General features: G+C 41.1%; 1 protein-coding gene and 1 long non-coding RNA gene across 3 annotated transcripts in view; both read left to right on the top strand.

Moving 5' to 3' along the window:
• The window catches only part of LOC132294616 (uncharacterized), a 22876-nt gene extending 1236 nt beyond the window's left edge, over positions 1-21640 (top strand). Inside the window, exons 2-3 of one of the 2 annotated variants that reach the window (XR_009478122.1) lie at positions 204-266; positions 21366-21640. This is a non-coding gene — a long non-coding RNA (uncharacterized LOC132294616). Of the gene's footprint in view, positions 1-203; positions 267-13134; positions 13412-21365 lie in introns of those variants that run through there. The other variant, XR_009478123.1, reaches the window with a different exon arrangement.
• On the top strand, positions 887-3743 carry LOC132294615 (uncharacterized). Its single transcript, XM_059792527.1, has 2 exons — positions 887-2681; positions 2765-3743. Exons 1-2 carry the CDS (start codon positions 2394-2396, stop codon positions 3338-3340), a joined length of 864 nt encoding a protein of 287 aa, XP_059648510.1. The 5' UTR covers positions 887-2393; the 3' UTR covers positions 3341-3743.

Below are 21640 nucleotides of genomic sequence, written 5' to 3'. Positions count from 1 at the left end.
TCTCCTATTGAGATTTATGAATGTTTGAATCTTTCTTTCTCTGCATCTTCAAAATTAAAATTTTCATCTGCATCTGTTACAACCTGAAATCTGTGTACTATGTTATGTGCCTTATTTTTGTTATGTCTTCAAAACTATATAATATATCAAAGGTGTTAACATCAAGTTTCCTAATATGGTGCGTCTTAATTTGAATGATGCAGGGTTTACATTTGAAAAAGAAGCAAAAACACAAAGTGAAATAAGTGGAATCGAAAAAAAGAAAGGTAAAATTCGTTCAACTTATTTTACTTGTTCTACTAGTTCTATATTGTTTATCAATTGAATTTTTCATCTATTAGAAATAATTATCTCATTTTGTTGGTATATGGCTTTCTTTATACTTTTAATTTAAACAGATAAGAATCTCATTTGTTAGTTGTAGGTGCAAAATTTCGCTTAACCAATAATGATTGAGAAAAATAAAACAACTCACTCAAAAAGTAATAAAAACAAGTAAGAACAGTGTATAAAAAAGCGTAGAATTGCTTCTATGTTTTTGGTCCCCTTTTATTGGAGGTCATGGCCTCTATTTATACATAAAAAGTAGTAGAGTTATGGTATGACTCGCATTACTTGTCATCCAATTCTTTCTATGTAGACATTCTTTACAATTAGAGTTCTTTCCATTGTTGAATTTTTCATCCACAGAACTTGCTTTGTGTAGAACTTTCTATTGCAGAGTTCTCCTTTTATGGTAAATCCTTCAACAAGCAGGATTCGTTCATTCTTGAATAACTGGGCTGGCTACAGCATTAACCGGATGGGCTTGAATAATGGGCCGGATGTTTGAAATAAGCAGATCGGGCAAACACTTTCTTGATTTGGCCCGAATAAAGGTAAGAGAGCCAATAACAGTAATCCTGGGCTAGGAGTACATTCATTTTGGGCTTGAGCATGATGGGCCTTTTGGAAGACAGACCTGCCTCCATGATGACATGGACTAATCTTATTAGAGGGGATTTTTTCCTTCCACATTTTGCCCCCAATTCCTCTTTAATTGGACTACGGCTCCTAATTAAAGGAGAATTGAAGTTGTGCAGTTACCACTTTTCGCACGAGGCATTTCCATTTTTGTCTATTGTTATTCTGACTCAAGGACTTCTTCAAGACTTGCTTTTGTTCTCACTGCGCTTATTTCGTCCTTCGCGTTCTTCACATTCTCATATCTCTAGGTTAGTTTTTCTTCTCCTTATTCCAATTTTGCATTATGAGTACTTCGACTACTTTTGAACTTATAGAAATCGTGGACTCTAAGTCCACACCCTTGTCTTCCCCTAATCTCATTAGGGTTCCTCCTCCTAAGGTTTCGAACTTCTTTAGGTCTGCAAATGACTCAGCTAATCAGCCGGATGTTTCTCCAATCCAGGCTGAGACATCCACCTCTGGGTCTGACAGTATTTTTACTAAGGAAGAAAGAGATGTAATTTTATTTATTCGTCGTATTAAGTTTTCCATTGAATCCGTAATGGAAGATTTTGAGATTCCCGAGGGGGTAGAAATTGTAGAATACCCCAAGGGTACCGATTTTTGTGCCGGCGAGGGCGTCGAGGAAGACTAAATGTTGGGCATCTCAATGCTCTTAGATTCCCCCTTCACCCTTTTTACCATTTAATTTTTAACAAATTAGGGATTGCACCCCTACAAGTAAACCCTAACTTCCTTCGAATAATCTCGGCACTCCTAATTCGCTGATGGCTGGAGAGTCTTGACCTGACTCTGGCTAACTTGCTGATTACTACACTATTTCTAAGCATGGAACCAAACCTGGTTGCTTCTATTTTACCTCTCCCTTGCACCAGAGGATATGTACAGACCTCCCTACTTTTGAAAAGAAGTGGAAAGAGAGGATGATAATTGTTAAAAGGAGATGGGCCGTACCTCAATCGAGCAAACTCCCAATCCCACACAAGTTCGGGAAGTTAGGTATAGAATATCCCCCCTCTCTTCATAAAGATTGTTCTGGCCGTTTCCCATGTCGAGTCTTATTCTTTTGGTATATTTATGAGTTTCTTGGTGATTTTTCAGTGACATTCCCCTCCTCTGCTACCAAGAAGAGGCTTTCCTTTCTGGAAGAGCAGGTTTGGAAAGAGCCTCCTTCTGTTGAGGACTTACTTATCTCCTCAAACCTTAAAGCAATTGCTTCTAGAGCCGTAACTGCAAACCTCATGGACCTCTTACTCCCCTCTTTTGATAGCTTCCCAATGACTAGGGAAGAAAAGCAAAGGGCTGAAGCTTTAAAGAGAAAGGCTGCAGAGAGTGCCCCATTGACTATATTGCACTCAAATGAATAAGAGAAGGAGATTGATGAAATTCCTCTGCATAAGAAGGCGAGGTTGACTTCTTCTTCAACCATGAAATCCAAGAGTGCTTCCAATCCAAAAAGTAAAGGAAAGAAGGCTAAGGAGACTGATCCTGAAGAGGAGGTCAAAGCTTATGTCCTGGCTGAGGCTGGGGCACCTTGGACTCCTTCTTTCTCGAGGGCTGACAAATCAGTCCTCCATACCGGTTATTCTATGATCACTGACCCATCTGCGGCGCTGGCTGTTGCTCGGGGAATGTGGCTCCCCAAAGATGAAGAGATTATTGGTAGAATGGGATTGGAACAGCTACTCCCTTCTGCCCCAGTTCGTACCATAGAGGTTTGCTCCTCCCTTCTTCTTCCATTTTAGTAATCATCTCGCCAATTTACTTACATCATTATTGTTACTATCTGATGATGCAGGGCCTGTATCACACCATGGCTCTTTGTGCCACTGTTGAGGCTCAATCTTTCTCCCTTCAGAAGCTGGAGAATGACCTCAACAATTCTGAGAAGAAGGCATTTCATGCCATTGCGAATGCACAAATTGCATACGAAGATAAGGATGTTTATAAGAAACGTCTGGCTGCTTCGGACGCGAAAGTGGAGTTACTGGAGGCTGAGGTTCAACGTTTGAACGATGCCCTTAGCACCTACATCATTGCAGGGAGGCAAATGCAGGGGCGTTACTCCAGTTTAGTGTGCTTGTCTATCGCCAAGGCCTACAGGTCCGGCTTTAATCAAGGTTCAGACAAGAAAACAACAGATCCTGAGGCTTTTGATGCTCATATGGTGGTATCTTTCCCCTATGATGAGAGTCCGAAGGCTCAGGAAGTTGAAGTGCTCTTTGTCGAGATGGTGAAGGCTCATCCTGAAGTCCCTCCGGCTCCCAATGCACCAACTCCTGCAGTTGCTCCTGGCCCTTCAATTCCTCCAACTTCGAGTCCAGCTATGGTGGACGCTTTTGAATCTGCTTTGTTTGATCCGAAGAGGAAGTAGGATCATGTAACCTCATTTTTTGTAATGAAACACTTTTTGGAATAATATAACTATGTTTCTTAGGATGTGACGCATTAATTTTGCTTCGACTGAATATTCTTTAATACCTTTAGCACACACTTTGTTGAATGTGAACATTTTAAGGAAAGCTCCCTACCCGAGGGTTCCACATTTGTTATAGTCCGAAGCAAAAATAAATAAGATGCTAAGAAGGGATCTCCTTTGACAGTTTACCTGATATCGGAGGATTGTTTTTCCCTTTTATGATTTAACCGTCAAGGGAACCCTTCTTGAAATGGATTTATGTGAAGTAAATATGTATATACTTGTTTCTTTTTGTATTTTTTCAATGTGGGACAACCTTGTGGCTCATACTATTGAGCTTAGAGCTAGTGAGTATGACCTCTACAAGACATTTGTCCTAGGCAATTTAAAGCTTGAGACAATTGACTCCTTGGCGCTGAGCCTGAGGGGAAGTTTTGCTGAACCGGACACTTAGGGTCCATAGCGAATGACTCTTCAGCGTTGAGCCTGAGGGGAAATTTTGTTGAACCGGACACTTAGGGTCCGAAGCGAATGGATTACTCCCCGACGCTAAGCCTGAGAGGAGGTATGCTGAGCCGGACACTTAGGGTCCAAAGCGAATGAATCCTCGGTGCTGAGCCTAAGGGGAAATTTTGCTAAACCGGACACTTAGGGTCCGAAGCAAATGGATTACTCCCCGGCGCTAAGCCTAATGGGAAATTTTGCTGAACCAGACACTTAGGGTCCGAAGCAAATGGATTACTCCCAAACGCTGAACCTGAAGAGAGGTGTGTTGAGCTGGACACTTAGGGTCCGAAGTGAATAAATCCTCGGTGCTGAGCTTAAGGGGAAATTTTGCTGAACAGGACACTTAGGGTCCGAAGCAAATGGATTACTCCCCGGCGCTGAGCCTGAGGGGAAATTTTGCTGAACCGGACACTTAGGGTCCTGAGGATACCAAAGGCGACATGGGCTGGATACGATCCAGATATGACCCGCGAAAGGAGCATCGGATCAAGCAATTGGTTTCAGCCCACATAGAGGCACTGCAGAAAGGGCCAAACCTCTGAGATCTACCTAACAAAGTCAGGCCCATTAGGAAAGAAACCCGAAGCTGGGAGCCCAGCATAAGAAATCAGTTATGACATCCCAATAATGCTGGTAATTGCTTATAAATAGACAAGAGTGGTAAAGAAAAGGGAGGAAAAATGGTGAGAATGTAATGAAACTCTGAAGAAATTTGGAGAGATATTCTCTCGCATTTACAATTGGCGCCGTCTATGGGAAACGTTAAAGATTGATTCATGTTTGATTAACATCATGTTGATTTAGACTGATTCGTGAAGACGAAGCTCGATTTCTGGAAGTTAAATCCAAATCTGAGAGATTGCAGTTTGCTCTTGAGAAGTTCTTGATTCCTGATTGATTTTGAGAAATTGAAGTCAGATTTACGTAGTGGTGATTCATTCTATTGTGGCTCGATCTGATAAGTTCAAAGCCGGGAAAACTCAGATCTAGCAAATGGTGAACGTAATTCATAAAATTTGAGTCCAGATCTGACGTGATTCGCGATAGTGAAACTCAGATCTAATTTAGAATTTGCAATTCATGCCTTTGCTCCTTTTCGGAATGATGACTGGGGGTGAGAACTCCAATTCGGTAAAGAATGTCTAGCAGATGAAACTTAATGAGTTGATGAACATGATCGAAGCTCTTAGGAGAGAGAATGCAGAGTTAAGGACTGAAATGCAGCGTCAAGAAGCTCCGGTGATTCTACGACCGCTCCCGGCAAGAGAAGAAGTTCTACATCTCGGTGCTGCACATCACGGTAAGGAGGTAGGGAACAACCAGACAGATCTTCACCACGAGCAGGTCTGGCCAAATGATTTGCCGCCAAATCCTTATCGTGTTGATGATCGTGATGGATCAACTCATGTGGAACCACGGCGTGAACAGATCAGGCGAAACGAAGCCATGACTTTCGATCCATATCAAGAAATGCTCAGCTGAGAAGAAACAATGGAGTTTGATCGCCACAAAGCTATACCGCCGTGGCACAAGGAGTTTATGGAGGAAAGATCATTCGATCCGTCTTATCGGCCTTCCATGGCAACGTTCGGTTATCAAAGCTCAGAAAGGAGATCTATAGATCAGAGAGCTACCGCAGGGTTCTAGAGGGAGAATGAAGCCCTCCATTCAGCGGCTCGAACAGTTGACTCGCCGTTTTCCGATGAAATTCTAAATGCTCCGAGTCCGAGGAAATTCTCCATGCCCGTTTTCATTCTGTTTGATGGGACGACCAATCCGATTGATCATGTATATCACATCTAGTTGAAAATGGCCTTGAACACTGAGAATGATTCCTTGATGTGCAAATGCTTTCTTACAAGTCTAGCTGGGCCAGCGCTCAATTGGTTCAAGAACCTGCCGAGGGGCTCAGTGGATAGTTTCTGAAGCTTATGCGATCGGTTCATAAGCTAGTACTATGGGAATAAACGTCCAGCAAAGGACATTTCGAGCCTATTCACAATGAAGCAACATGAAGACAAGCATCTCCAAGCTTTTCTTACCAGGTTTAACCTTACAAAGAGCATGGTGATTAAATGTCATCCTTCTACGGTGGTTCAACCGTTTAAATTGGCCATGACTCGTGGCACTCCATTCCACACAATCTTGGTAGTAAATACGTCGAAGACTATGGATGAACTCAATGAAAGAGCTTATGGTTTTGTGTGCTTAGAAGAAGAAGAGGCAGCTAACGCTCTGAAGACATCCATCATATCAACAGAAGAGAAAACCAAAGCCAAGATCAGGCAAAAGCAGGTTCAGCCACAGTGTCAGACCTCCTGGAAATCTGAGAAGAGGCCTAGAGAGGAAGAGATGGTTACTCCATTGAAAGTCACTATAGCAAGGTTATACCAAGAAAATAAAGATAAATTCCGATCTCCTTTACCAATCAGACAGCCCTTCGAACAGAGGGACCAATCTAAGCATTGTGCATTCCATTCTGACTTTGGCCATCAAACTAATGAATGCAGGAACTTAAGGAGACAGGTAGAGATGTTGATAGCCAGAAGGGAGTTCGTAAGTTATGTTCAAGGCCGGCGGTAAAACAGAACCGACCGATAGAGCAAGTGAAGAGAAGTCAGAAGCCGAGCTCCCATAACTCACAGCCAGTTTGTATAATCAATGCAATTCATGGTCGGCACGAGCCTAGCGAGGAGTCAGATGAGCTGCTTCGAACGCGCCTTCGTCAAGCACAATTGAAGAAGAGGATCGGCAGTGTGAATGCCCTGCACCAGCAGAGCATATCAACACCGATAAAGTTTGACAGGACGGATCTGCTGTGTGTTCAAATTCCTCATGAAGATCCATTGGTTGTCAGTTTGATAGTGGCAGAGTGCCTGGTGCGAAAAGTTCTGATCAATCCAGGAAGCAGTGCGAATGTCTTGCCGAATGACACATTTGATCGGCTTGAGATCAAGCCGAAAAAGCTCAAGGCCACTGGAAACCCCTTGTTAGGATTTGATGGCAAGAGGGTGGAACCCATCGGTATAGTGGAAGTGGAAGTACAAGCTGCGGAAAGAGTTCTGACGGAAAATTTTGTTGTTGTTGAGATCCACCCCTCTTACAACCTCCTGATGGGAAGAGGGTGGATTCACAAAGTACAAGGTGTTCCCTCCACTCTGCATCAGGTCATGCAATGTCTAGGGCCAGACGGAACTAAAGTGATTGATATTCATGGCGATCAGGTGGCAGCAAAAGAATGTTATTCCGTAACATTAAAATCTGCGGCAAAGGTAAAAGCTCCCATCCGTTCTGCAAGCCCCAGATAGCAATTACAGGGGCCTCCACCCAGCCAAAGTGGGGAGGAGGAGTTGGGGAACTTGATTGAAGAACCCCTTGTTGATGTGCAGATTGATCATAACAAACCAGAACGAACGACCAGAGCGGGAATAAGACTTGACAAAGGAGAGAAGCATGAGTTAATTGATTTCTTGTCTCAAAATGCTGATGTGTTCGCTTAGAGCCACTCGGATATGCCCGAAATAAGCCCTTCGGCATCCCGCCACTTTCTCAACGTCAATCCGAACGCGAAGCCTGTAAGGCAGAGGCAGAGAAGATTCGCTCTAGAGCGTAATCAGATCATAGCCGAAGAGGTTGATAAGTTGCTTGATGCGGGATTCATTAGAGAAGTATATTACCCAGACTGGCTTTCGAATGTTGTAGTTGTGCGAAAGAAGAATGGGAAGTGGCGAGTATGCATCGATTTCACTAATTTAAACAAAGCTTGTCCGAAGGATAATTTTCCGCTGCCAAAGATTGATCAAATGGTGGACGCCACAACTGGATACGAATGTTTAACTTTCTTGGATACTTATTCAATATACAATCAAATCCCCATGAACCCAGCTGATGAGGAGAAAACTTCTTTTGTAATCGAACGAGGGACCTATTGCTACAAACTTATGCCGTTCGGATTAAAGAATGCTGAGGCAACTTATCAGAGGCTGATCAGCAAGATTTTCAAGGATCAAATGGGGAACACTGTAGAGGCTTACATTGATGACATGGTGGTGAAAAGTAAGAGAAGAGTTGACCATTTAAAGCATCTGCAAGACGTGTTTGAGGTATTGAGAAGATATGGAATGAAGCTTAATCCAACCAAATGCTCATTCGACGTAAATTCTGGTCAATTCCTAGGACATGTGGTTATTCATAGAGGAATCGAGGCTAGCCCAGCCCAAGCAGAGGCTCTGACCAAGAATGCTGAACCAAAGACAATTAAAGAAGTACAAGCCCTCACAGGTCAGATAGCTGCACTGAGCCGGTTTATTTCTAAGCTGTCGGATCGCTGCAAGCCATTCTTTGATACCATATAAAGCCATGGGAGACAGGCCTGGGGGGATGAACAGCGACAAGCGCTAACTAGTTTGAAAGAATATATGCAGAGCCCTCCAATCCTGTTTGCCCCCGAACCAGGAGAAAAGTTATTTTTGTACCTCGGGGTATCTAGTATTGCGACGAGTGCTGTTCTGATCCACTGCAAGGAAAGAGCTCAGTACCCAGTGTTCTATGTCAGCAAAATAATGACTGATGCCGAACGGAGATATTCAAAGGCCGAACGAGTGATACTCTCGCTCGTAAATGCAAAAAGGAAGCTAAGGCATTATTTTGAATCCCATCATATCGTCGTTATGACTGCCTTTCCAATCAGAGTGATCCTGCATAAGCCAGACCTCTCGGGGAGAATGACGAAGTGGGCCATAGAATTAAGTTCGTTTGACATAACGTATGAACCTAAAACGGCTATCAAAGGGCAAGCCTTGGCTGATTTCATGCTAGAATGTGATTTAGAAGATGTGGAGGAAGACCTTCGCAGCTGTCCATGGAAACTCTTCGTAGATGGATCCTCAAATCAGATGAGGGCAGGCATTGGGATTAAACTACAAACGCCAGAAGGCACATTCCTAAGTCAAGCGCTCAAACTTGAATTCCGAGCCACTAATAATGAAGCAGAGTACGAAGCGTTGCTGATGGGACTCAAGTTAGCCAACGAGCTGAAAGTCAGGAACTTAACCGCTTTTAGTGACTCACAGTTGGTTATTCGGCAAGTGAATGATGAATATGAAACTAAGGACGAAACAATGGAGGCATACCATTCTGCCGTCATGCGCGAGGCTAAAAACTTTGATAATGTCAAGTTTTTCCAGTTATCGAGGGAGCAAAATGAAGACGCCGATCGGTTGGCATGCAGTGCTTTGAGTTCTGGGGAGACATTGGCGAGGGTGATCCCGGTAGGAATATTGAACCAGCCATCCATCTTCAAAGAACCTTCAGGCTTAGATCCTTGGTAGGTGAATGTCATTCCATATGAACCGAGCTGGATAGATCCGATCATGACTTATATACGGGATGACATTCTGACTAAATAAAGGAATGAAGCTTGGAAAATCAAGTCAAATGCAGCGAAATATACCATTCATGAAGGTGTATGTGGGAATCATTCAGGGGGGAGATCTTTAGCGCACAAAGCAATGACGCAGGGGTATTTTTTGCCAAACATGTCACGAGATGCAGAAGAATTCTCTAGAAGATGCGATAAATGCCAAAGGTTCGGACCACTGATTCACCAACCACCTGAAGATTTACACGTAATGGCCACGCCCTGGCCTTTCGCGCAATGGGGGATGGATGTGGTTGGCCATCTGCCGACCGCAAGATCACAGAACAAGTACGTTCTGTTAGCAACCGATTATTTTACCAAGTGGGTGGAAGTAGAGCCATATCCCAGTGTAACCCAAACTCATGTGAGGCACTTCATTTGGAATAATATTATTTGCCGCTTTGGTGTTCCAAGGTCGGTTGTCATGGATAATGGAACTAATCTCGATAGTAAGCAAGTAAAAGAGTTACTAGAAGAGTATGGAATCAACCAAAAGTTGGCAGCAATAAGTCATCCGCAGGCAAATGGCCAAGCACAAATCACAAATAGAACAATCTTTGCTTGCATCAAGAAGAAGCTTGAGGATCAGAAAGGAAAATGGTTAGATGAACTGCCGAATGTCTTATGGGCTTATTGAACAACCCCAAGACGTTCGACCGGAGAGAGCCCCTTCGCCATGGCATATGGTACCGAGGCAGTTATACCGGTCGAGCACTTGGTTCCGACTGTCCGAAGCTTAGCATGGAATCGAGAGCAAAATGACAGTATGTTGAGGTTAACCTCGATATGTTGGAGGAAAAGAGAGATACAACGGCAGTAAGGCTCGCATCTTACCAGCAGACCCTTATGAACAGCCATAACAAAAGGGTAAAGCACAGAGACTTTGCACCAGGTGATCTGGTTCTGAAGAGGAATGTAGGAATGGTTAAAAAAATGGTGTCACATTGGGAAGGCCCATATAAAATTACAGAAATCATAGGAAAGGGGGCTTACACCTTAGAGACCATGGCTGGAAGGCTGGTCAACAAGCCATGGAATGTTACATCTCTAAAAAGGTATTATTAATATAAAGTTGATTTCCAATTTTATCATTGTTCATTTTCAAATTGTGTAGGTATGAATGTACGAAATGTTAAAATCTATAAAGAGCTATCTTCTTCTAAAAAATTGAGTGTTTGAAAAAGTAAGTGGCAGCTGGTACTATGAGCCGAACGCCAAAAACTTGTCAAAAAATGAAGAGTGAAAGTGGCAAGTGGCATTTTAGCCGAGCGCCAACCACTCAGCAAAGTAAGTAGCAGCTGGCACTATAAGCCGAACGCCAAAAACTTGCCAAAAAATGAAGAGTGACAATGGCAAGTGGCATTCTAGCCGAGCGCCAACCACTCAGCAAAGTAAGTGGCAGCTGGCACTGTAATACCCCTAATTTCAAAATGATAGTCCTGGTATTTAATTTATTGTTTTAATTGAATTTTTCATTCTTTATTGACTTATTTGACTTACTTGAATTATTTGTATTATTTGACTTTATTAATTGGGTTTTTATTTTGGCTTTAATTGTTTAATAAATTTGTTTTATTTAAATTTAATTGGATTGGTGATGGATTTAATTGCTGCATTTGATTACTAGTTTAGGTTACTTGCATGTAATTGAGTTAATTTATTTAATTGTCTTACTTATGGATTTAATTGTGTTAAGTTAAAATTAAATTTAATTAGATTAGCTAAATTTCATTTAGTTGGTTTTAGTTAGTTGGCAACGCGAATATATTTTCATGGGGTTTATAGTTTTCATAAGCAGCCGACATTGTATATCCTAGGTTTGTTTATGGGCCGAATTAGACATGGATTAAGGTTTTGTGAAAACCTATAAATATATGTAATGAACATCTGCCTAGGGTTTTAAAAACCCTATTCATGGCATACTGGAAATAAGAAACGTAGAGAGAAGTCTGGGACAAAACTGAAGGATTTCTGGAAACACTTAGAGGAAGGACTTTGAGATTTTTGAACCGAATCTCACAGGCAAGTTTTATATTTACTCAATCTCTTTGGCTTATGCTCTTTGCATCCCTAATTCAGTTCCAGGAAGAATTTAAGTTAAATTAATTTGGTTGCACAAATATATTGTTTCATAACAGTATCTGTTCTTATATATGTTTTCCCTTCTTGTTCAATCTCTTTGGCTTTTGTAAATTCTTGTTCTAATTGTTTTTGGTTGGCAAGTAATGAATTTAAATAACTTTAGAGCATCTTGGGACTTAGTTTTAACCAGTAGAGAGGTTGGTTTGGTGGAACAAAGCAGTCTAATACTGCCGGAGAGGAAAGAGATGACGCGCAGAGGATGAACAGGTGCACCACAACGTAGAGCAGGCTCCACCTTAAGTGGAGCCGGCTCTAGGATTTAGTAGAGGCGGCTCCACCTTAAGTGGAGCTGGCTCTAGGATTTAGTAGAGGCGGCTCCACCATTATTTGGAGGCGGCTCCACTTTGTGTGGAGCCGGCTCCTCCAAGGTTTTCAGTTTTTTTTTTATTTTCTTTGTTTTCCCTGCGAATCTAGGCTACTGTATTTGGAATTTTGAAGTTCTAGAAGGTTTTAGGAATGACTCTACGGGTGTTTTGTAATGAATAAACTCTTGATAAATTCTAAGAAGGCATGGTAACTCATAATATACCATAAGAAGCTAAACAAGGAACAGCCGGAGACTCTTAGGAAGTGATTAGTTTTACGGTGATGCGGATAATTCAAGTTGCTTGTTTTAAAGGTAGCAATTGAATTAGGAATTTTATGTGTAAATCATATGACCGTGGTATTGTATTAAACATCTCAAATTATATAATGTTAGCTATGCTTAACGGGGAATTAATTGATGTTTACAACACTTAAAGAAGTTTGTGTGACGACTTTGTTGCAGACAATTCAAGCTGTTTGTTTTTAAGCTTAGCAATTGAATTAAGAAATTTATGTTTAAATCATGAAATAGTGATATGGGATAAGCTTGTCGACTAATATAATTTCACTTAATGCTTAATAAGAAACTAGTCGATGTTGACCAATAATTGTTTATGTCAACTTGTGGGATGTTGTGAAGTATTACAAGGAAGCATGCAATTACTGTTAATATTATTATTATGTTTCTTGTGAGTTACAGGATGGTTATATTTATTCTCTGTATTTAAAACTTGTCAGGGAATCATATACAGGATGTATTAAACAAACATGCTATTTAAACATTTTTGTTATGCTTAGATTGGATATGTTGATATTTACTGTCACTTATATTATCAACTGGATGGATGGATTGTATGCACCGGTATGGGACGGTGTCATACTAGGGGGATTAGCTCAAAATGCTAAGTCCTACCTACTCTGGATTGAGGGATGGATTAACTATAAAGGTTAAGTCCTACCTGTATGTTGTGTCAGATCACTAAATAGTTGAGTGACACTTCTGGTTTGGAACGGAATTTAAAAATATTTTTATGGTGCCACAATATGAGCCTGAGTCTCAGAGTCGTTGGCTAGGGAGCGTATATGCATTGGGATACATAACTGACTATGATGGTTAGATGTGTACCCTGCTAGGTCTAGGTAGTCATACCCACCTCAGGTACGTTTTGCATAGTGCCTACTAGTTAGGTTGAGACGGGCATGTAGTCCAGTGAGAGTCCTGTAGTGTGATTATATACATATACATATCTACGGACTATTTAGTTATTGTTGGATTGGTTAGGATTGGTTAGGATGTACATGCGTATCGGATCTCTACTTGGGTTGTAGTAGTATAGAACTTGCTAGTGGGCCTGACCCACTTATCATTTTTCAGGTATCGGACGATTCCAGTCTTTGGGCTTGTTCAGGCTGAGCAGAGACGATCTTCCATTCTACCAACGACGTAGGACTTCTTTTCAGATATTATATTTAGATTGTGTCTTCAGTTCTTTATTTCCGTTCAGTTTAGGATTTTTATTAGGGGTCCACTAGAGATGGATTCCCGAGTTGTACCCTTGGAGGTTTTGAAGTTGGATTATTCAATCTTTTAAATTTGAGGATTTTATTTTAGTTTCTTTCTGCTTAAACTTTAAATCTTAAATTCATTTTGTCATCTGTGTTCATATTACATATTAATTGTTTGATATTTCCCTCGGGTTTGGGCCTGGGCCTGATCAACCCATGTCTCGAATCCGAGGGATATTACAGGCACTATGAGCCGAACGCCAAAAACTTGCTAAAAAATGAAGAGTGACAGTAGCAAGTGGCATTCTAGCCGAGCGCCAACCACTCAACAAAGTAAGTCGCAACTGGCACTATGAGCCGAACGCCAAAAACTTGCCAAAAAATGAAGAGTGACAATGGCAAGTGGCATTCTAGCCGAGCGCCAACCACTCAGCAAAGTAAGTGGCAGCTGACACTGTGAGCCAAACGTCAAAAACTTGCTAAAAAATGAAGAGTGACAGTAGCAAGTGGCATTATAGCCGAGCGCCAACCACTCAGCAAAGTAAGTAGCAGCTGGCACTATGAGCCGAACGCCAAAAACTTGCCAAAAATTGAAGAGTGACAGTGGCAAGTGGTATTCTAGCCGAGCGCCAACTAATCAGCAAAGTAAGTGGCAGCTGGCACTATAAGCCGAACGCCAAAAATTTGCCAAAAAAATAAAGAGTAAAAATGGCAAGTGGCATTCTAGCCGAGCGCCAATCACTTCAGCAAAGTAAGTAGCAGCTGGCACTATTAGCCAAACGCCAAAAACTTGCCAAAAAATGAAAGTGAAAGTGGCAAATGGCATTCCAACTGAGCGTCAAGCACTAAACCAGTTCAGCTAAAAATATAATATATTAGAAAATGTGGACAAAGTTCAGCCAAAAACCCTTCATTTCATTCATAACATTTTGAGTCTACAAAGGCAAAGTACATATAAAGCAAATGAGGGAATTGATACATCAAGAAAGGTCCTAACTAGTTGCATCTGCCCCATTGGTTTCTTGATGGTGCTGAGCTGTCCCATCATCATCATTGGTAGTCCCATCTCCACGAGGAGGGGAGTCAAGCTGAATGATTGTTTCGTTCTGAAAACCTCCCTCCTCAGCAGTATTGGCAGATGAGACCATGGAAGACATGGGAGGAACGTCCAGAGGAAGAGCAGTGGAGGGAGTAGAAATGACCCTTGAGGAAACAATCTCCTGACACTCATAAAAAATATGCTCAGCAGGAGTGGAGTCTGGATCAACGTAAACTCCTAGGGGATCGACCTCTAACTCCTTGTCAACCTCATCTAGAGAAGAGCCAGTCTGACCTTCAGTAGGAACCCGATCGGTATAGCCCTCTCGGAATCCCTTTGCATACCAAAGGGCACCGATCCTGGAAAAGCGTGCATAAAGGGCTAACATACCACCATTCACCTTACTAATGGTGCTGAGTAAGGCATCACGTTCGGCTAAGGCCCTTTTCTCAAAGGCCATCCGCGTAGACTGCTCATCACTTAGTAGGCAATGAAGTTCTTCCTTCTCAACCTAAAGAGACTCACGTTCAGTCTACCATATGCTCTTCTCAATTTGGAGAGCATCCCTCTCATCTTGAAGGGAGTCTGTCTCCTTTTTTCAGAACGTCCCTCTCGTTATCGACTTTGTTCAGCTGCACCATCAGTTCATCATTCTGGGCGCCTAAAGCTTTGCTCTCCTTATTGGCCACATCAAGGCTGTCAGAGAACTTACGAGCCCTAGCATTAGCCAACTCCACTTGTTTATGCATGGCCATCATCCCGAATAAGGTCTGCAAAGATATGCATGAGTACTGATTAAGCCGAGCGTATGGTCAGAGGAATTCAAGTATAAGGACTATGCAAAGATTTGTTATTTGAAAGGAAAGAGTTACCTCAATGGCCAACAAGAGAAAGCGGTTGAACACCTCCTTCTGAGACAGGCCTTTGGCCACCTCGATGTCTTTAGGAGTCCACATGCTCCTGTAATACGCCATAGCGGTCCGACCATCCTTGAACATGGTCTCATTTGACTTTACAGTTAACCCATCCGTTCGGATGAGCTAAGGAGTCCATGGTAACACTACAGAAGCAGAGGTAAAGGTAGTGGTTGCAGCAGACCCAAAAGAGGCAGTAGGTCTGATTGGACGGTGCAGTAAGTTCGGCCCAGAGGTCCGAATCAGAGGGACGTCATCAAGGTTGGGTTCACTGTCAGGTTGAGGCCTTTTGCCTCGTTCTTTGTCTTGAGCACCCACAATGACAGCAAAAGAGGTATTAACCTGAAGAGCTACATTCTGGGTAGTAGGAAGGATGTCAACAGTTGGACCAACGGCCACTACGCTCGGAGTAGTGTTAGAAATAGTGGCAGAGGAAGATGCCGAAGCAAGAGAAGAGGTTGCCGCAGCAGCAACAGTGACCTGGGGAGGATTTTTCCTCCTGCCGAAGGAAGGAATCTAAAGCTAACTCATGCTTTTGCCAAGAAGAGAGATGTCAGTAAGATTATCTGAAGTGAGGAAATCTGAGCAGGAAGGGACGTTGTTCAGAACGTACTTCTTCAGGTAATTAACCCTATCCCTGCAAACACCGTAGCTCAAGTCATTACTAAGGATGCCTAGGGAATAGCATAAGAAAATGCAGAAGTGAGGTACGCAAATTTCACAAGGACAATCAGCCTTATGATTTTTGTATTTCTTATACGAAGAAACCGAACACTCGCTAAAGGCGGTCGGAATAGGGTAATCCTATGCGGCAGTAGTGGACCAAGCTCCCCTAACCCCGACTATGTTCGTTTTCCACCCTTTCTCAGAGTTAAGTTTGTCCGTACAAATTGACATCTTTTCCAGAGGGTAGAAATGGTAGTACAAATCGTTCAACCTGATTTTGTTGACCTTATAACAAAGAAGGAGGTTAATAATGTCAAGATCTAGACCTCGGTCATGACTCAAAAGCAGTAAAACGGATATAACTCTGAGAAACTTGGGGTTCACTTGCAGAGGAGAGAGCCCCAATTTATTGAAAACGTAGTTGAAAAAGGGGTGCACAGGGAATCAGATAATGTTTAGTTGATGAAGGGAAAACAGGACTTCACCGGGAAGAAGCCCCTCTCCAGTCCTAATGTTCACCTCTTCAGGGCATTCTCTAATATGTATGTCGTTAGGAAGATGAAGCTTCATACGGATGATATCAAGATCAATAGGCATGATGAGAAAAAATAAATAAATAAATAAAGCAGAAACCCTAAGAAAGAGTAAAAGTTTTTGCTTTTAATAAGATTAAAGAAAAAGGAAAATAGAACTGACCTTAAGGAGATTGAAGGATTCAAAGGAAGCTTCAAGAAGATGAAAAATGAGTAGCTCTTGCAAAAATTCGCCGGAGAAGATTTAACTCGCCTTGCAATAGAGACGAACAACGGTTTGATTAACAGAGAGATAGGGTAGAGACAGTAAAAAAAATTGAAAGTACATCTCTGAGGGTTATAAAGGCAAAGTGGGCCCGAAGACCAAGGCATCAGGGAAACGAGAAGATTTCGAATTTCAAGGCGTTGGTTCCAGATCCAACCGTTCGTTTTTCCATGAGATCTCCTTGAGCCGTCAAATCATGATTGGCAGTCATCGATAATTACTCCCAAATTTATTAGGGAGTAATTATGGGGGCAATTGAGGATACCAAAGGCAGCATGGGCCAGATACGATCCGGATATGACCCGCGAAAGGAGCATCGGATCAAGCAATTGGTTTTAGCCCACATAGAGGCACTGCAGAATGGGCCAAACCTATGAGATCTACCCAGCAAAGTCAGGCCCATTAGGAAGGAAGCCTGAAGCTGGGAGCCCAGCATAAGAAATCAGTTATAACATCCCAATAATGCTGGTAATTGCCTATAAATAGACAAGAGTGGTAAAAAAAAGGGAGGAAGAATGGTGAGAATGTAATGAAACTCTGAAGAAATTTGGAGAGATATTTTCTTGCATTTACATTTACAAACATGGAAAAGGAAAATGTAATGTGTATAAAAAAAGACCTGTGAAACCCACGCGACCCGCGGCAAAATATTGATGTTTTAAAAATAAAATTTTCTTAAAAATTTTGATGTTTACAAACATGGAAAAGGAAAAAGTAATTTTCATTTTTGAAAAAAAAAAAAAAAAAAAAAAAAATGACCCGTGAAACCCAACTGACCCGCCCAAAATATTGATGTTTTAAAAATAAAATTTTCTTAAAAATTTTGATGTTTACAAACATGGGAAAGGAAATGGACATATCCCATTTTGGGTAGAATTCGGGCTAGCCCAACCCAACCCGCTTTTGGGTTAAGGTTAGATTAGAACTAGGCTGGGCAGGGTTGGGCCAACCCAATTTGCAGCCTTTTGTGAGTGAGAGAATTTTAGAGAGAGAAAAATGAGTTGAGTGCAATATAGATCGATGTATGTTGTATGTCAATTATGTGATGTATGAAATATAGGTAACCATATTCAACTCATCTTGACCCTTAAATTAAGTGGTTAAAAATTTCCCAACCCATTTTTTACCGATCTTAAATATGGTTCACCCATAACCATTAAAAAGCGGGCGGATATGGGCAGGTTGATAGGTTGTGACCCATTTTGCCACCCCTAATATATATATATATATATATATATATATATATATATATATATATATATATATATATAATTCAAGTTTTAAATTATTATAGTTGCGCTAAAGTTTTATTAAATTATTAGGTTGAAAAATATTATGGCTATGTTGATTCTGCTGAAGCCGAATTATAATTTAAAAAATGTTATGTGGAGCAGGTAGGGCTGCAACTTGGGCGGGCCCAACTCGAAATAACCCAAGCCCAGCCCGAAATTTTGTGGGCTTGGGCAATATTTTTCTAATTTCGGTTTGGGCCTAGGCTATATATTTTGAACCCAAATTCAATTCGGTCTAGGCTTGGGTTGATATGGATAAAGCCCGAAACCCAACTCGAGCTCGAAAATATTATATATATTTATAATTATACTCAAGTCACAAGAGTGTGGTAGACAAGTTGGTTGTGTGTTTGGAATTTATGTTTAAGGTTTCAGGGTCAAGTCATGGGTGCAACATTAATTGATTTATTTTTTACACATAAATTCTTCTGAGGCAGGCTCGGGCTGGACAAATGATGCATGGGCTAGGGAATGGGGGTAAAAAACTTGACCGGGGATGGGATGCGGAATGAGATCCCCCGCCCCTCCCCATTGCCATCCTGAGAAGAAGAAGACAATGAAGTGTTAAAATACCTTGACCTTACTGAGGGCATCCCCGAAAATGTGGATTAACATTCCCCGGAACGAAGAATATTCCATCGATTAGTTAAGTAACTTATACACACACACACACACACATACACACACTAGAATTCAATTATCTAATCTTCAACAAAGAGAACCCCAACTAGTATTCGTCTTTCCATACATATATATATATATGTACCCACTAGAATTCGATTATCTAATCTTCAATAAAGACAACCCAAGTCTAATTTGTTATGAATCCAAGCCCTAGGAGGAGGAGTTCACAATGGTATAGGGTTTTTTCTGATGATAAGGTCCTCTTATCTAGGGTTTTTGATTATCCTTTGAATCCGAGCCCTAGGAGGAGAAGTTCACACGGGTATAGGGTTTTCTTCTGATGATAAGTTCCTCCTATCTAGGGTTTCTGATTATCTTTCGAATGCGAGCCCTAGGAGGAGGAGTTCACAAGGGTCTAGGAGGAGGGTTTCTGATTATCCTTCGAATCCGAACCCTAAGAAGAGGACTTCACAAGGGTATAGGAGGATAAGTTCACAAGGTTCTAGGGTTTCTGATTATCCTTACTTGGAAGTAGCAAGGCGAAGGTGAAATAAAATGTCAAGATGTATCGGCAGAGCATGATCAGATTCTTCTAGGGTTTGTAATTATCCCTACTTGGAAGCAGCGAAGCGAAGCCGAAACAAAATGTCAAGGAGTGTTAGCAGAAAAACATAATCAAATCCTTCCTGCTGTTGTTGTTATCATCTCGCTGAAGAAATCTGGACTCAGATCCTGATGAGACTGCCGGTAAAATCACTACTCCGATTCAAATCAGTTTGCAAATCATGGTACTCTTTAATCACTAATCCTAGTTTCCTTAAAGCACATCTCAAAACCTCAAGCCAAAACACTTATATAATCCTCTGCTACAAATCTCATATTCCAAACATTCCCATAATTGAATTTAACTGTTACTCAATACGTTATGATAATGAATTGTTTGGCGAGTATTTTGGACCGCAGCTTCCCTCACACCTCCGCAATCAATCTTTAGAGGTCCAAGGTTCCTGTAATGGCCTCTTGTGCTTGTCTAATAATAAACAGGGCACCATATGCTTATAAAACCCAGCACTTAGAAAACTAAAAACCCTCCCTAAATCTCTGCTTATAGTGGACTACTCGAATTTGGATCATTTTAAGACTACCTTTATAGCATTTTGGTTCCACCCCGGAGTTAGTGACTATAAGGTCGTGAAGGTTTTGTGTTTGGAGACTGAGGTGCCTTACAAAAAACAATTCCTAACTGAGGTTTATAGTCTAAGCACGAACCTTAGGAGAAGAATTTTTTTTTCTTAATTGGTACTCACACACACATGCCTCCATAGACGCTTGAACCCCTAACCTCCCTTTGGGAGGTAATGGTCTGATACTGCTAGGTCACTGGCCCGTTGGTAACTTCTTGGAGAAGAATTGATGATTCCCCTTCATGTTATTGTTATTTTGATGGTCTGAGACCTGCATTCGTGAATGGAGCTACGTATTAGGTTGCATATAAGAACCTTGAGGAGGATGATGAGGAATTTTGGGGTTTTTGTTGCTTACTTGTGCGTTTCGAAATGGGTGACGAAGTTTTTGACGAGGTAATGCTGCGAGATAGTGCTAAAGATTGTTATCTCTACACCCCAGTTTTGGGGGAATCAGTGAATCTTCTCCAATTTAATAAGGGATGGTGGGACTTATGGACAATGGATAGAGATCATATGGATAGTTAGCGTGTTTTATGGCTTCTGACTGAGCCTTATACCTTCATTTTGTTAATCATGTATTTTAATACCAACTTGTTTAAGAAAACTATCCCTCGCCATTGGCTGGAAAAATGAGTCGGATATATAAAGATTGCAAGAGCACCCTCCCCCTCATTAGCCCATTTGTTTTTGGTATTTGAATAAGAGGTGCGCGCTATAATGTGCCCTGAACTTGAGTGTTAAAAATGTATGTCATGAAATACTTACTGAAGCTCATAGTTGTTTGCTTAATTCAATAATAGTTAACAAAGCCATAAAATGTCTGATGAAGTTTCTAACAGCTAGGGCTGCTAGGATAAAGAAAGTACAGAAGAGGTGAGAACCAACCACCCTTCACAACCAAACACCAAGATAATGTTGGAAATGAATATGACCATTTCCAATACAAAGCCAAGGGCAAACAAAAACAACAAGACTATCATGAGATAAACATGGAAATAACAAGACCAGCATGCAGCAGAGCTCAACAACACATCATGAAATGCTTACTGAAGCTCATAGCTGTCTTGCTTAATTCAATAGTAGTTAACAAAGCCATAAAATGTTTGATGAAGTTTCTAAGAGCTAGGGTATGTTAGGATAAAGAAAATACAACCAACCATTCCAATACAAACAAAGCCAAGGGCAAACAAAAACAAGACATCATGAGATAAACATGAAAAGACTGACAATCAGAAGATTAACATGTAATCCAAAGAGATACTGCAAAATTTTGGATATTTAAGATTAGTTTAGCTCTAAATAAAAAATAAGAACAAATGAAAAAAAAAAAAAAAAGCATACTTACTCGGCATTATTAACCATTATTAAAAAAAAATTAAAATTTGAAAATGTGTAAATTGTATTGAGTCACATCAGTTAGGAGTACCCAAATATTATCCTTATTTATGTAGTAGTTTTACCCTCCCTCCCCTCACACACGTGCGCGCCCGCGGTATATATACACATTAGGATCCACGCTGCCACAATTTATAAAATCCTTATCTTGAACAGAACTAATAAATTCTCATGATTTTGATTAGGCACGATCATATGGATGTTACAGCAGTGTGGAATGCTCATCAACCTATCTTTATCTACATTGAAAGAGGAATGAGATTTTGGATAGAATTGAGCAATGTTTTTGCTGATCAAGGGAGGGATTTGGCGATTGCTGCACCATGCTCAATTACTTATTTGAATCATTTGTAGCTGTTGCATGTTCTTAATGTCATGCTTTGTTCAGCGATTCACTGTTGGATTATATAACATATTTTACTTCCAACTCAATTTAATTTATCCTCGATTCTTGTTCTGA

Source organism: Cornus florida, unplaced genomic scaffold (assembly GCF_030987335.1).
Source record: "Cornus florida cultivar Cherokee Brave unplaced genomic scaffold, ASM3098733v1 CherokeeBrave_3.0.0_Hap2_Chr02, whole genome shotgun sequence".
NCBI lineage: Eukaryota > Viridiplantae > Streptophyta > Magnoliopsida > Cornales > Cornaceae > Cornus > Cornus florida.
This window is presented reverse-complemented; position numbering and strand designations above follow the sequence as displayed.

Excerpts from the sequence above, each read along its gene's own strand:
- LOC132294615 (XM_059792527.1), top strand. The coding sequence starts at position 2,394 with ATGAAATCCAAGAGTGCTTCCAATCCAAAAAGTAAAGGAAAGAAGGCT. Across the intron at positions 2,682-2,764 it reads CCCCAGTTCGTACCATAGAG|GGCCTGTATCACACCATGGC; the intron begins GTTTGCTCCTCC and ends CTGATGATGCAG.